This window comes from Lepus europaeus, chromosome 5 (genome assembly GCF_033115175.1).
Source record: "Lepus europaeus isolate LE1 chromosome 5, mLepTim1.pri, whole genome shotgun sequence".
NCBI lineage: Eukaryota > Metazoa > Chordata > Mammalia > Lagomorpha > Leporidae > Lepus > Lepus europaeus.
Window position 1 is genome coordinate 107,928,478 of NC_084831.1, and position 16,049 is coordinate 107,944,526.

Sequence of the window (16,049 nt, forward strand, 5' to 3'; positions counted from 1 at the left end):
CCTGTATAATCTTGTGGATATAAATGAGGATATGTTTTCCATCAAATCTAAGACACTGTTGATTAAAGACACAATATTTTTCTGTACCTCTATGAAAGAAAGAGTGGTGCCAATTAAACCATGCCAGTTCTCAGTTGTAAGTCAGAGCCTGATTTCAAAGATTTTAATGGAAAAATACACCTGTTAGAATCAATGGAATCTAGGGTTGGCTCTGTGGCTTAGCAGGTAAAGCCGCTCTCTGCAGCACTTGCATCCCATATATGTGCCAAGTCTTTAGAGATTTATTTATTTATTTGAACGGCAGAGTTAGAATGAGAGAGGCAGAGATTTTTTTTTTTTTTTTTTGACAGGCAGAGTGGACAGTGAGAGAGAGACAGAGAGAAAGGTCTTCCTTTGCCGTTGGTTCACCCTCCAATGGCCGCCGCGGTAGGCGTGCTGCGGCTGGCGCACCGCGCTGATCTGATGGCAGGAGCCAGGTGCTTATCCTGGTCTCCCATGGGGTGTAGGGCCCAAGGACTTGGGCCATCCTCCACTGCACTCCCTGGCCACAGCAGAGAGCTGGCCTGGAAGAGGGGCAACCGGGACAGGATCGGTGCCCCGACCGGGACTAGAACCCGGTGTGCCAGCGCCGCAAGGCGGAGGATTAGCCTAGTGAGCTGCGGCGCCGGCCGGAGAGGCAGAGATCTTTGATTCACTGGTTCACTCCCCAAATGGCCACAATGGCTGGGGCTAGGCCATTCTGGAGCCAGGAGCTTCTTCCAGGTCTCCCACGTGGGTAGCAAGGTCCTAAGCACTTGGACTATCTCCCACTGTTTCCCCAACCACATTAGCAGAGAACTGAATTGGAAGTAGAACAGCTGGGACTTGAACCAGTACCCACATGAGATGCAAGGTAGGCAACAGTTTTACCCTCTATGCCACAACATCGGCCCCTAAAAATCTAATCTAATGACACTTTTTAAATTTGTAATCTTTTTTTTTTTTTCTTTCATTTTAAAGATTTATTTATCGGGGCTGATGCTGTGGCGTAGCAGGCAAAACTGCTGCCCGTAATGCCGGCATCCCATATGGGCACCAGTTCAAGTCCCAGCTGCTCCACTTCCAATTCTGCTCTCTGCTATGGCCTGGGAAGGCAGTAGAAGATGGCCCAAGTGCTTGGGCCCCTGCACCCATGTGAGAGACCTAGAAGAAGCTCCTAACTCCTGGCTCCTGATCAGTGCAGCTCTGGTCACTGTGGCTATCTAAAAAAAAAAAAAAAGCTATTGCTTTTCCAGGCCATAGCTGAGTGCTGGATTGGAAGTGAAGCAGCTGGGACTCGAACTGGTGCCTATATGGGATGTCAGCTCTGCAGGCAGCAGCTTTATCCGCTATGCTACAGTGCTGGCTCCTGTAATCTGCTTTTATACATAATATATTGTGAAATATCTTTACATGGCAACTTGTGTACTTTCACCTTAATCTAAATGTCTGCATAGGATTTCATTATATACGCCACAGCACTGGCCTCCAAGCGGTTAATTTCTTTGCAATACTTTTTTGGCTTGAGTTACAGTAAAGTGTTTAATAATTTTCATTGTAACTCTAAATTGACGTTTGATGGTTTTGATGTTTCAGATTCGTTACATTTCACAAACACAAGGCCTACCAGCTGAATATCTTCTCAGCGCTGGGACAAAAACAACTAGGTTCTTCAACAGAGATCCTAATTTGGGCTACCCACTATGGAGACTTAAGGTGTGTCTTCCCTGTCGTATTACTCATTTCTGTACTCTCCATGCCCAAGTTTGAATTCAGAGTGAGTTTAGTTCTTAAATTCTTGAGGTAGAAGAGGGGAAAGCATAGATGAAGATGCATTTTTCAGGAGGAGACACTTTAAGAATTACTGTATTGTTCCTATTTGCATTATCTTTAGTTTAAAACAAACTTTAAGTGCCATTTCAATTGACTTTATTTTGTTTATTTTTTGTAACAGTGAGTAGTGTTCACAGGGAAATTTAGTAATGACTATTTTTAAAGAGAATTCTCAATAAACATGGCAAAACAACATAATTTTCCAACTTATCATATTCAGGCTTTGTATATTTTCTTGAAATAGATATTTGGTTTTTGTGTCTGAGCCTTTTCCTTCAACTTGAGAACCCTCTGACTCTGCCTCAGCATCCTGAACAATTAGCATTTGAGATATTTCATTTCAAAATAGCTGTAAGAGAAAAATGGTAATGTCCCTTCTTACCTGACCCCCTTTAGGAGCTATGCTCCATCATTGCTTCATGTTTATTTCATCACCATTGACGGGGTGGCCAGATATCAAGGGGCTGTCTCTCCACTGGAAGGTTTTTCTGATTGTAAATTATTTTCAGGTTTGCTGTCTTTGATTGGCAAGGTAATGACACGTAGTCTGCTTTTAATTTAAAATAAAATTTGAAAATAACATACAGATAGAATTTTTTAAAAATATTATTTTATAGACACCTGAAGAACATGAGTTGGAGACTGGAATAAAATCAAAAGAAGCTCGGAAGTACATTTTCAACTGTTTAGATGACATGGCTCAGGTAGGCATGGAAAGTTTCAGAAAGACATTTATTTATTTCCTTAAATACAAACACTTCTATTGGTTATGCAAAAGAAAAATGTTATTTTTCTAGTATTTACTTTTCATTTTTCACAGAAAAATATATATTGATACTCTGCAATGTACTTACTATTTGAATCCTAACAAGGATACTTTTAGAATTACCAGTTAAGCACCCCTATTAAAAATCTGAAATGTTCCAAAATCTGAAATTCTTCAAAATCTGAAATACTTCTGGTCCCAAGCATTTGAGTAAGACATACTCAACCTGTTTATAGTTCTTTGATTTTGCCTAACTGGTCTTACATATCAATATTTTTTAAGATATCATTTATCAAAGCTTTTTGTCTGATTTTATCTGCTAAATATGGAAGAGCTGATATTTATTGAGTGCTTATTATGTTTCAGACTCAGCTTAAACACTTTATATTTATGTCATTTAATCTTTTCAATAATAGAAATGTTTATATATAAGTAATCACAAATGCTTTTGTTTAACTTGCCTGCTCTAAATTATTGTTATTGTTTTTAAAAAGATTTTTATTTATTTGTTTGAAAGGCAGTGTTATATATAGAGAGAGAAGGAGAAAGATTGATCTTCCATCCAATGGTTTGCTCTCCAAGTGGCTGCAACTGCCAGGGTTGGGCCAGGCTGAAGCTAGGAGCCAGGAACTTCATCCAAATCTCCCATGTGGGTGGCAGGGGCCCAATTTCTTAGACCATCTTCTGCTGCTTTCTCGCGCACATCTGCAGGGAACTGGATTGGAAGTGGAGCAGCCAGTACTCAAACTGATGCCTGCCTATTTGTGGCTGCTTAACCCGCTATGCCACAATGCTGGCCCCAAGCTCTAGATTTTAATGACAAAATTTATTCAGTTTTATTCTACCAGTAAATTTAGGCAAAGACTGAAATTAGGTAGTATAAGAAGTGTTCCCTCCTGTGAAAATGATTATACTGTAGTAAAAAGAATTTCTCCAGGTTTTTCTTTGGGAGAAAAGAAAAACCTCTAATGCTGATACTAAGATATACGAAAGGAGAAAAGGGGGGCCTGGCACTGTGGAGTGGAGGGCTGAGCCTCCACCTGGGATGCCAGCTTCCCATATGGGCACTGGTTCATGTTCTGGCTGCTTCTTTTCTGATCCAGCTCTCTGCTATGGCTGGGGAAAGCAGTAGAAGATGGCCCAAGTGCTTGGGCCCCTGCATTCATGTGGGAGACCCAGAGGAAGCTCCTGGCTCCTGGCTTCAGATGGGCCCAGCTCTGTCCACTGCGGCCATTTGGGGAGTGAGCCAGTGGATGGAAGACCTTTCTGTCTCTTCCCTCTCTCTCTGTCTCTAACTATACCTCTCAAATTAAAAAAAAAAAAAAAAAAAAAAAAAAAAAAAAGTGACACATTAAATGTTTAATCTGCTTAAGTGAAGAAGTATAATATTTCCAAATTTTCCTTTGAAGGTGAATATGTCTACAGACTTAGAGGGAACAGACATGTTGGCAGAGAAGGCGGATCGAAGAGAATACATTGATCTTTTAAAAAAAATGTTAACAATTGATGCAGATAAGAGAATTACTCCTCTGAAAACTCTTAACCATCAGTTTGTAACAATGACTCACCTTCTGGATTTTCCGCATAGCAATCAGTGAGTATGGTAGAGACTGGGACTTTTTGCTATGATGTGGTTCTTGGTTGTATTACAATCTTATAAATGGAACTGTCAGTTGAGCAGCAACCTTAGTTCAGTGCCTGCGTATCTGACTCACTGATGCTTTTCTTTCTAATTGAAAAATCATGAGATTAAAAACCACTTGTGTATTTTTCCACTCTATGGCTATAAATCTCTGCATTTATTTTGTCTGAAAGTACTTAAAAAAGCGTTGTATTGGGTTATTTGCTTAAGCATTCATTTTGTGCCTCTTTGATCTTTTTCAGTGTTAAATCTTGTTTTCAGAACATGGAGATCTGCAAGCGGAGGGTTCACATGTATGATACAGTGAGTCAGATCAAGAGTCCTTTCACTACACATGTTGCCCCAAATACAAGCACAAATCTAACAATGAGCTTCAGCAACCAGCTTAATACAGTGCATAATCAGGTATTCAATAAGTTATTTTGGAAACTCATGCTATAGTGGGACAGTAACAAGTAAGAGTGCAGGGTGAGATGAAAATAGTCTTTGTTTTGTTCTTGTTGCTTCCTAATTTTTTTGCTTGGGAAAAGTGAGGGAAGATGGGTTGATAATACTTAAAATTCACATGCTGACAAAAATGAAACAAATCATAAATCTTACCATAGTCAAGTAAATGGGTTTTGACTATTATACTGCTTTACTATTATACTAATTTTAGTCAAATGACTTTTCTCTCTGTTAAGAGAAGGATTTTATATGTCTCATTACTTTATTAGAGATATTTCCAAAAAATAAACTTTAAGGGTGGTTTTGTATTTGTTTTCCAGCCAGTGATATTTACATTTAAGTTTGCTTTTGGAGATGTAAACTTCCCAGTTCATTTGTTTTTAATTTTTAAAGAACATTTATTTTTTTGAAAGACAGAGTTACAGAGAGGCAGAGAGAGGGAGAGAGAGAGAAAATCTTCATCCGCTAGTTCACTCCCCGAATGGCTGCAACGGCCAGAACTGAGCCAATCCAAAGCCAGGAGTCAGGAGCTTCTTCTGGGTCTCCCATCTTCTGCTTTCTCAGGCCATAGCAGAGAGCAGGATTGGAAGTGGAGCAGCCAGGTCTACCTGGCGCCCCTAAGGGGCCAATGCTGCAATGCCACAGCACCAGCCCCTGTTTTTTAATTTTTTTTTTTATTTTTGACAGGCAGAGTGGACAGTGAGAGAGAGACAGAGAGAAAGGTCTTCCTTTTGCCGTTGGTTTACCCTCCAATGGCCGCCGTGGTAGGCGCGCTGCGGCTGGCGCACCGCGCTGATCCGATGGCAGGAACCAGGTGCTTCTCCTGGTCTCCCATGCAGGTGCAGGGCCCAAGCACTTGGGCCATCCTCCACTGCACTCCCTGGCCACAGCAGAGAGCTGGCCTGGAAGAGGGGCAACCGGGACAGGATTGGTGCCCCGACCGGGACTAGAACCTGGTGTGCTGGCGCCGCAAGGCGGGGGATTAGCCTAGTGAGCCGCGGCGCCGGCCCCTGTTTTTAATTTTTAAAAGAGATTTATTTATTTATTTGAGAGGCAGAGTTACAGACAGAGAGAGGGAGAGACTAAAAAGTCCTCCATGCACTGGTTCACTCCCCAAATGGCCGCAACAGGCAGAGCTGGGCCAATCCAAAGCCAGGAGCTAGGAGTCTCCTTTGGGTCTCCCACATTGGTGCAGGGGCCCAAGCACTTGGGCTATCTTCTGCCTTCCCAGGCCACTAACAGGGAGCTGTACTGGAAGTGGTACAGCCAGGACTCGAACCAGTGCCCATATGGGATGCCTGTGCCACAAGCGGAGGCTTAACCTACTATGCCACAGCGCTGGCCCCAGCTTTCCTGTTTATTAGCTGGCTAGCTCCCCTTTTTAAATAGAGGAGCATATGAGATTTGATAAGGTTGCTGCCCAGCAGTGTTTTGTACAGAATGGTTGGGGTTATATGGCTGCAACCAGTATAGACCATTTGTTATTCTTTGACTGTTTGGCCTTACATTATTGCCTTGAATTTAGGAATTGAGAAGATTTCTTAAGCAGAGAGTTATTTCAAAGACAGTTAATGTTACATTTTAAAACTTTGTTCTGAGTTTTTGGGGGATAGATTTTCTTTTTAAAGATTTATTTATTTATTTGAAAGAGTTAGAGAGAGGGAGACACAGAGAGATCTTCCATCTGCTGGTTTGCTCACCAACCCGCCACAACGTCCAGGGCTGAGCCAGGTCAAAGCCAGGAGCTTAATCCAGGTTTAATCATGAGTGGCAGGGGACCAAGTTTTGGGACATCTTCCAGTGCTTTTTCTAGGCCATTAGCAGGGGGCTGAATTGGAAGTGGAGCAGCCAGGCCACAAACTGGTGCCTGTGTGGGAAACTGGCATCGTAGGTAGCGGCTTTACGTGCTACAACACAGCACTGGCTCCGGATTGATTTTATGTGTGTAAAAATGTTATCTATCTCTGCTTTACATCAGTATACAAATACAATATCCTTTTGTTTTTAGGCCAGTGTTCTAGCTTCCAGTTCTACTGCAGCAGCTGCCACTCTTTCTCTGGCTAATTCAGATGTCTCTCTGCTAAACTACCAGTCAGCTTTGTACCCTTCGTCTGCAGCACCAGTTCCTGGAGTTGCCCAGCAGGGTGTTTCCTTGCAACCTGGAACCACCCAGATTTGCACTCAGACAGATCCATTCCAACAGACGTTTATAGTATGTCCACCTGCTTTCCAAAGTAAGTGGGGAAACTCTCGCATCATGTGCTATTCTGTCAGTCCTACCTGTTTGGGCTGATCTACTTATTTAGTTCTGAAATTTCCCAAATTTTTAAATTCCGTCTCTAATGATAAAAATAACTAAAATTGAGTGATAACAGAGAGTGAATTTCCCTTTCTTATGTTGGTCATTTTTCTAATCGTTTTACTACCTGACACATTATAGGAGCATGCTTTATATTTCTTTTTATTTTTAAGATTTGTTTATTTGAGGCCGGTGCCGTGGCTTAACAGGCTAATCCTCCGCCTTGCGGCGCTGGCACACCGGGTTCTAGTCCCGGTCGGGGCGCCGGATTCTATCCTGGTTGCCCCTCTTCCAGGCCAGCTCTCTGCTATGGCCCGGGATGGCAGTGGAGGATGGCCCAAGTGCTTGGGCCCTGCACCTGCATGGGAGACCAGGAGAAGCACCTGGCTCCTGCCTTCGGATCAGCGAGATGCGCTGGCCGCAGCGGCCATTGGAGGGTGAACCAACGGCAAAAAGGAAGACCTTTCTCTCTGTCTCTTTCTCTCACTATCCACTCTGCCTGTCAAAAAATAAAAAAAAAATATTTATTTGAAAGAGGAAGTGAGGAGAGACTTTTCATTTGTTGATTCATTCACCAAATGGTGGCAACAGCCAGGGCTGGTTCAGGCTAAAGCCAGAAGCCAGGAACTCTATCTGGGTCTCTCACATGGTTGGCATGGACTCAGGTACTTGAGCTACCATCTGTTGCTTACCAGGCACATTAATAGGGAGCTGGATTAGAAGTGGTGCTCCAGTATGTGTGGCAGATCCCACAAGTGGTGTCTTCACCTCCTGTGCCACATTGCCTGTCCCTATGTTTCCTTATTTCAATTTCCTAGGATCAGTGTTCTTGCTAGTTGAAGCTTGTATCTATATCTTATAGATGTATCTTATATAAGCATGTATCTTATACCTTATATCTTATACCTCTCCCTCTCCCTCTCCCTTAATATGCAGAATATACATATTGAACAGTATATAGTAAGCCTAATTGTAACATATTGAATCTTTCTTCCATTATAACATAAAATGATGTTCTAAATAAAAGATAATTTTATTCTAAAATGTAAAATCATGTTTAGAAATGAGGAAATCTCTTAATAGATTCATGAATAAAGATCATTATTTATTGACATGAAAAGTAATATTATATGACGTACTTGTTTGGGGAAGGCATTAAGTTTATGTGCTGTAGCTTATGAATCATATTGTTCCTGCAAATTCCTGTTTATAAAGGAAGAAAATAAATGGAGGTTAACTCCATTGGTACAATAAGATTTTAATTTTCACATGTGTCCTTCATTTTATTATTATGGTTCTATAATATCCAGTTCCTTTTTTCTGAAATATGGGAAATGTGTGTTTATGGATTTGATAAGCCATTTAAAGGTTGTATTAAGAATATTTTCTGATGACACACTTGACTTTCCCAGTAGAAATCTTCTCTTAGCACTTTATAGATTTAGATAGCATTTTTATCTTTTTACTTCAGTTACCTATTGACTGTGACTCTTTTGTCTGTTTGGTTTCTGACAGAGTCGGAGCAAGCTGAAGGAAATGAGGGGCTAGGGGAGACTGAGAGATTACCGGGAGGACAGGAGAGCGATAGCCATGTAAACCAGGGAGGAACCACAGGGAGAGCGGAGGAGCAGATGCACAATCCGTAAATGCAAACTTAGCCTAACTTACCAAATTAATTTTTGCATATGACATATTATTATAACTTGTATGCTATATGTTGAATGATTCTTCTAGTCAGTCACCATACCTTTCCCCACCTTTTCCAAAATGAGTTTCATTGGTCCAGTTTTAGATTTGGCACCTTGAAGTTTTCTGCTTCTTCTCAAATGATGCTTAAGAGATGAAGCAGAACTTTTGTGTTCCCTTAACAAAACAAAATAAAATGTAAATTGAAGAGGTATAGGGAAAAGTGGAATAACCCCTTTTGGTATAATTAGGTAAGTAAATATAAGCTTTGGACAATTTTTTTTCTATCTAGAAGTCTAAATAATCTGAAGAGCTAATAGAGCAAATTTAAAATTTCCAAACAAAAGGAAGTTTGGAAATTAAGGTAATGATGATGATACCTGATATCTGTTTCTATATGGCAAATAATGTTCTGAGATCTTTTACATGTATTAATTCATCCTCACAAACAAGCTTAGGAGGTAGTTAATATCATTGCACTCAATTTATAAAAGAAGATTAAGCACTCTCCCCTCATTTGCTCTAAGTCTTTTATGGCAGAACCGTCATTTGAACTCAGGCAGTAGAGTTCACCATGTAGGCATTTTGATGTATTATTCCATACTGCCTCTAAGAGTTTACTCGGATAGCTGTAAAGAGTTGTTAGGTGATTGCCAGATTGTTGATTTCTAAGCAACAGCCCTCTATTCCAGGTTACCCACTTTTCTTTTACCATCTGATCTTTTACAAGGTCCCTATATTTAGAGGAGGATGGACCATCATCAACTGGGCAGTTTTACTCTTTTCATTTATCTATGGTTCTTTAGTTAAAGGGCTGTGTTCCATAAAGCAAAAATAACAAAAACCAAAGCTCTAATTCTTTTTAGGTCAGGGTTTAGGGAGGACCTTCTGAAAGTGTTGCTTTTTGCTAATTCTTTGTTTACATTTGTGGTGGAAATAAATAGCTAGTTTTAAACTAGCTTGACTGCTATGGTTTAACCTAAATTACTGTAGCAGTCTAATACTTTAGAGTCACATTTGTGGGTCAGTACTATAAATATTACTTTCTGTACTCAACCAGTTGTCCAAAATAGATACACATTTTGCTCAGTGGTAATTCTGTCATTCTGTCCCCTTTTACTTCACCACTCTAGGAGCCACAGATGAGCTTCTGTTAGTGAACACTTCTTCCTACATATTGCCTCCTCAATTTCTACCAATTTGTAAGGGCTGTTACAATAACATTGTCTTACTGTTAGCCATAAGTCCTGGGACTACTGACAAGAATTTTGTGTTGCTTAGCTTTCTTACTAGATAGCATTGCCTAAGTAAGCATGGCTGGCAACTTTTTCATTGTTTTATCTGGATTTGTTACTTTTTATGTAAGTAAGTTTTTTTAAAAAAGGTATTGTTAAAGTGCTTTAATTCTGATTTTATTAGTTCTTTGTGTTTTGTATATTTCTAGGTTGTATTTTTCTTTATGACAAACTGTTAAATTGTTCATAAGTTCCTGAGCTGGAAAATTGGAAGACTAACTTGCTGAAAACAACAGCCTTATAGTTTGAGTCATGCTCTTTTGATACCTTTATTAGCAATAGAAAGATAAATTAGTTGGTGATAGCTTAGGAAATATAACTGAAGGAATCTTCTGATTAGAATGTTCATAGTATCACTTAACAAAATTGTAGGCAATAGTGGCTTAGAAACTTGAATTCCCTGTTAAAAGTTTTGATAGGGTAGGTTTAGAGGAAAGCGAAGACTCTCAAGTCTTGACAGAAAGAGAGAGCTGCCTCGAGCCTCTCTCATTCCCAGAACAAGATACTCCTATTTATCTGAAACGCTTGTTACACATCTGTGCCAAGAGAATTAATACACAAAAAGATAAATAAGACATGGTCACTGTTTTAAAGACAGCAAAGAGTTCTTGCTTTTCTTAGCTGTTAAATACAAAAGACCCTTAACAGAAAGTTGTGAATGGCAAGAGCAGGTTCCTAAAATAAGTAAAAGAAAGTTTCTGTAAACCAAAATGTCTACTTTTAAAATATTTTTATCCAAGGTATAATTTCTTCAGTTCACTTAGTATTTAAAGATTAAAAATAGGGCTAATTTGTGAACTGGGCTGCATATTTTGATGAGTGAGGGCAAGCATTGTTTAAAACAGATAACTTAGATTATAAATTATTGAGCTTTTCATATGGTTTTGTAACTAATAGCCAGTAGTTTTGTAACTATAACAAGTCTTTTCTCTTAGTAGGTTACAATTTTAAAAACACTTAAGCTTTTTCCCTCCTAGTGAATTAAAAGGAGACTGTAACTTACTAAGTAAAAGGGTTTTTTTGCCTATACTTTTAATTAATATTGCGTTTTAAGTTTTATAGCATTAAAAACAACAACAATTAGAATCTTCTTGAACCGGGGCTCCTTGTATCAAACATCTTTCCATTAATCTAATATGAAGGGAACTGCGTCTCCTGTTTTAACTCTTAAGACTTATATGAATAAAACTCCTTTGTCTCAAGTATCTTCTAATGTCTAGAACTGAAAGCTTTATAGTGATTATTTGAACAGAATAGCTAAAAACAACCCATCGAACCCCCAAAATAAACTGTGCTTCCAGACCTAGCAAAGCACTTTACCTGTGATACTATTTTCAACAGCTGGACTGCAAGCAACAACAAAGCATTCTGGATTCCCTGTGAGGATGGATAATGCCGTGCCAATTGTACCCCAGGCCCCAGCTGCTCAGCCACTACAGATTCAGTCAGGAGTTCTTACACAGGTAAAAGCCAGAGCAATGTGGATTATCAATACTACTGAAGCACTAATGAGAATTAGATATTTTACCTTAGAAAATTGTATTTACTTTGACTGTAAGATCTTTCTTGGTCACGATTCAGGGGTCTTAAAATGAAACATCTATATGGAGTAATATGCTCATTCCTCATACTATCCCAGCTCTGCTAGTGTCTTCCTTAGACTTTCAGGGATAGGTATACAGACACTGAGAAGTGGTCATTTGAGTAAGTTTACTCTGATTTTCTGAGATGAGTTTTTTTTCCATCCTCTTTTTAACTTTGCAGCTTGTAAACATACAGAATATGTTCAACATTTTGACTCTAAATACAAAGTTTCACTTTTGCTTCCTTTTACTCTTTTAGAAATTCATCAGACTGGATCATGTCAAGGTGCTTCTTATTATAGTTTTTTATTCCTGGTGTTTAGGCTATAGAAAGCTTTAAAACTGTATGCTTGCCATGGAGCATACAACTAAGATGACCTAAAACATGTTATAGCAACAAATACCGTGTTTTAAATTCTATACATTAATATTTGTGGCCTATAACACAAGAAATTCTGAAATCCAAAACCCCTCTTTTGTGAGTGCAGGAAGAAGAATTTTTAATAAATGCCTTTGTTTCATAAAACAGATCCTCTGAATCAGACCCAAGAAGGATTCCTGTATTTTTTTTGCTTTAGGCCATTGACAATTGATCACCTAGTGGGCCAATGCTGTGCAGAGTTGAAGGGGGAAAGTTGTGTTTGGTTCATGCATTTTAGGTCATATGAAATTACTATTGTTGGTAATAACTTGGGGGGAATGAAAACCCTTCTGAATCCAGATAGCCTGCCTTCGTGCTTGTTTCACTCACCTGCCTAATCTACATTTCAGGGAAGCTGTACACCACTAATGGTAGCAACTCTCCACCCTCAAGTAGCCACCATCACACCGCAGTATGCGGTGCCCTTTACTCTGAGCTGCGCAGCCGGCCGGCCGGCACTGGTTGAACAGACTGCCGCTGTACTGGTAATTCCCCTCACTTGATTGTGTTACTAACGGAGTTTCTTTAGTTTCTTTCTTTTTTATTTTTTCCTGTTGTTTTTGTTCTGTTTTCTTCTGGTTTTTTCATTTTCACAAAAAACAATTTTTTAGCTTAGTCTTTGCAGAGGGCATGGCAGCATGTGCCATCTTGTGGCTGTGTTCTTGCTATATCTTTAATGTCTCATTGTTTTCTTCCCCAACACTTGCTGTAGCACTCGCTGTTTCACTCTAATGTTCAGTGTTGCTCTGTAAGGAGCCAGATCCCTTGATTCAAGTTCTTTGTGTAGCCTCAGAAGTGCTTCCAACACCGTTACCTGTTTTCTGCCCTTTTACCCTCCAATCCTTGAGAATGAAGGAAATGGCCTTTAGTTTGGCTCTGCTACAGGTACCTGGATGGCCAAAATTGAATTCCTTGGCAAGTTAGCTTTTTCTTATTTATTTATTTTGCTGTTTTAAGCTTATAAAACTTGTGCGCAATTTAGAAATGCTTAAGATACTCTTAATTTATTGCTGTATCAGTTAATATTAACCTCCCTTCTGTGAGCACTTGACGGTAGCTCTTTTTGCTACACATGATCAGTGGCAGGTTACATCTTCATTTAAAAATATTCCTTTCAGAATGTGTTTATAGAACATATTGGTTGAAATTAAAGGTGAACTTATTTTTAGGAATTTTTTGGAGAAATTTATATTTTACAAATCTTTATACAAGGGTGAAAATTTGGCTGATAAACTATGCAAACACAGTATCTTTGTCATTAAAAGTCATGGGGAAAATTTTTGAATGTAATTGTAAATGTAGTATTAGGCTTAGAGATAAGAAAAACAAACTGGATATCAAGGTTTATTTTAGGGTTTTTGACTTTAAGAATGACCTTTGGATGTTTTTGGACTTATTTGCAGAGTCAGAATTATTTTTTAGATATCCAGTATTTCATCATTTGAAATTTAAAGTTAAGTAACCATTTAAAAATCCAATTGATAAGCATTGAATCCTGATGTTTTTCATCTTTCAAAGTAACTTTAAGTTCCTTTTGTTGTTTCCCAAGTATTCATGTGAGTAAAACACTTCCAGAAACACACTTTGATTAGAATTTGTTCTGTTTTCAGTTTAAAAGTCTGTTACCTCCAGATTAATTTTCTCATCAGCATAAAATCTGAGTGCAAGGGAGTCAGATGTATTTCCATCTTGAGTGATCCTAGCCACTGGTTTTAACTTGCTCAACTATGGTTTGGCGATTGGGAATGTTAGTTGATGCTTCTCCTTTCTGCTTCTCATGTGTTTGCACTAGTCATTTGCTAAGCTTTGCGTATTTTTGTTCTCTTCCTCTGTCAAAACAGTTCGTCGCTTGGAACGCCAGATTTCTGCCTCACGTTGGAATGTTATTTCTTGCTCTGTATTAAACTACATGCTTTGTCTTGTGCAGGTGTTGGCTTATGGAAAGACGCATGGTGTGACTTAACATACTTCTCTTATGTTTTGTTTTGTTTGTTTTAAATTCTGCTTATGGTAGCAGACATGTTTGCAGTTTCTCTGCTTTGAAGGCTTCTTGTTGGGAACCAGTATTTGTAACAAGTGGATCTGTTAACTTGCAAAAATATTTTAAAAGCAGTGTGTGTTGATGGCCTTGAAGTTTGAAATTCATGAAACAGAACCATATGTACCCAAGCATTGTAGGTAATTGTACTGCAGGATTCAAGTTTAAAAAGGAGACTTCCAAATCTGTTCCTTTTTTTTTCAGAAAATGTCAGAATTTCTGCAAGTACAGAAAACATAGTTGATATTCAGTCTGTTGCAAGTGACACGGCTTGTGAAAAAATAAAAATAATATATTTTATAGTGATTATTAGTTTTTAAATGTTTCTTCAAATGCTAAGTAAAACATTTTAGTCAACTATCACAAATAAAATATGATGCTTTCTGCATCATAAGTATTTCACTTAGTTCCTTAGCTTTTAATTCTGTTATATGGCTATAAATGATGAAGTTTGCTTGTTCTTATTTAGCAAAGAATTTGGCCTTTGGTCATCCACAACTGGCTCTATTTTCTGAATACCACCCTTTTAAATAAGGGAAAAATTCTGCCCTTTGATGTGAGATCTTATCTGATTGGCATTCAGATTTTCAAGTTCCTGATTTTAGTCATAAGGGAGTTCTCTTAAATCTCTCTAGGGGTATATTTTGCAATTTTTGAAAAAATTATACTCCACCATTTAACCAGAACTTACTTCTGAACTCTCAGACTGCTCTTTTCTACAGTACAATAGAAACTTCGTCACAAGGATCTCTCCTTCGGTACTCTGGTGGTCAGGTTATGGAGGTGGCCAGGAGATTGCAGTATGTTCTCTTTCCCCTTTCCTAAGTCTTGTTAGCCTTGAGCCCCTCTGACCTTTCTTTTTTAATCTCTGCAAGTTAACAATCTACAAGTAACTTTTTTTAAGATAAGAATTTTCTTTCAAAAACAAGAGGAAAAATCCAAGAATGAGTCAAGTCTGGATCTTTTTGTATGTGTTTCCTTACAGCAGGCTTGGCCTGGAGGAACTCAACAAATTCTCCTGCCTTCAACGTGGCAACAGTTGCCTGGGGTAGCTCTACACAACTCTGTCCAACCCACAGCAGTGATTCCAGAGGCCTTGGGGAGTAGCCAGCAGCTGGCAGACTGGAGGCAAGTGTCCTGTGTTCTTGTATGGGGGATATGCAAGGGCAGATTCTTTGGGAGTAGGGGCACTTGATATGTGGAGAGACTAGGAAGAAAATAAAAAGAAACTTCATCTCTGCTTGAAATTCTTTAAGAAAAGAACTCATATCATGTTAGAAGATGAAGTTATAAGAAAACTTAGAATATAAGAAAATAGTGGGTTCTAAAGTTAGAAGTCATTTCTTTCTGATTTAAATAAAGACTTAAATGATGGGAAATCACACAATGAGATTCTAAACCTTTGTATGCAGTTCAGGTGCCCACCTTTTAAAAAGATAGCTATTTTTGGTTGATTTAATACCTGTTTGGTCCAGATTTCCCAGTGGTTTCAGGATTCACTCCTCTGTTTCATTCTTTTGGTACAGGAATGCCCACTCTCATGGCAACCAGTATAGCACCATCATGCAGCAGCCATCCTTGCTGACTAACCATGTGACACTGGCCACTGCTCAGCCCCTAAATGTTGGTGTTGCCCATGTTGTCAGACAGCAGCAGTCTAGTTCTCTCCCTTCAAAGAAGAATAAGCAGACTGCTCCAGTCTCTTCCAAGTAAGTCTGAGGTAGAGCTGACTCGTACAGTGGTTTGAGACGTAAGTTGTCCAGCATCAGGAGTGTTATGGCATAGATGCTTTTGATAGGAAGCAGCAAGTACTTGCTAAATTGAGGAAGAGCTAACCTTTTCACCTGGGCCTGCATACCAGGTGTGTCCTAGTTGTGGTAATACTTTGTGTCTGTCACTTTGAATCCAGGCTTGCTTTATGATGTTTTTATTTTTTTTGTCCACTTTACAGAGTGAAATTTAACCATGAGGGAAAGGACATGCAAAAATAAACTTTCTTTTGTATTTTGGTGTTCTTGTCC

General features: G+C 39.1%; 1 protein-coding gene across 7 annotated transcripts in view; it reads left to right on the plus strand.

Moving 5' to 3' along the window:
- Window positions 1-16,049, plus strand: part of HIPK1 (homeodomain interacting protein kinase 1) — a 251,253-nt gene that overhangs the window by 37,273 nt on the left and 197,931 nt on the right. For 5 of the 7 annotated variants that reach the window (XM_062192006.1, XM_062192010.1, XM_062192012.1 and 2 more), the window contains exons 4-12: window positions 1,615-1,734; window positions 2,469-2,555; window positions 4,027-4,211; window positions 4,502-4,664; window positions 6,715-6,940; window positions 11,328-11,449; window positions 12,341-12,475; window positions 15,014-15,156; window positions 15,555-15,737. In XM_062192006.1, the coding sequence (XP_062047990.1) occupies window positions 1,615-1,734; window positions 2,469-2,555; window positions 4,027-4,211; window positions 4,502-4,664; window positions 6,715-6,940; window positions 11,328-11,449; window positions 12,341-12,475; window positions 15,014-15,156; window positions 15,555-15,737 (1,364 nt within the window). The remainder of the gene's footprint in view (window positions 1-1,614; window positions 1,735-2,468; window positions 2,556-4,026; window positions 4,212-4,501; window positions 4,665-6,714; window positions 6,941-11,327; window positions 11,450-12,340; window positions 12,476-15,013; window positions 15,157-15,554; window positions 15,738-16,049) is intronic. The other 2 variants (XM_062192007.1, XM_062192009.1) reach the window with 1 other exon arrangement.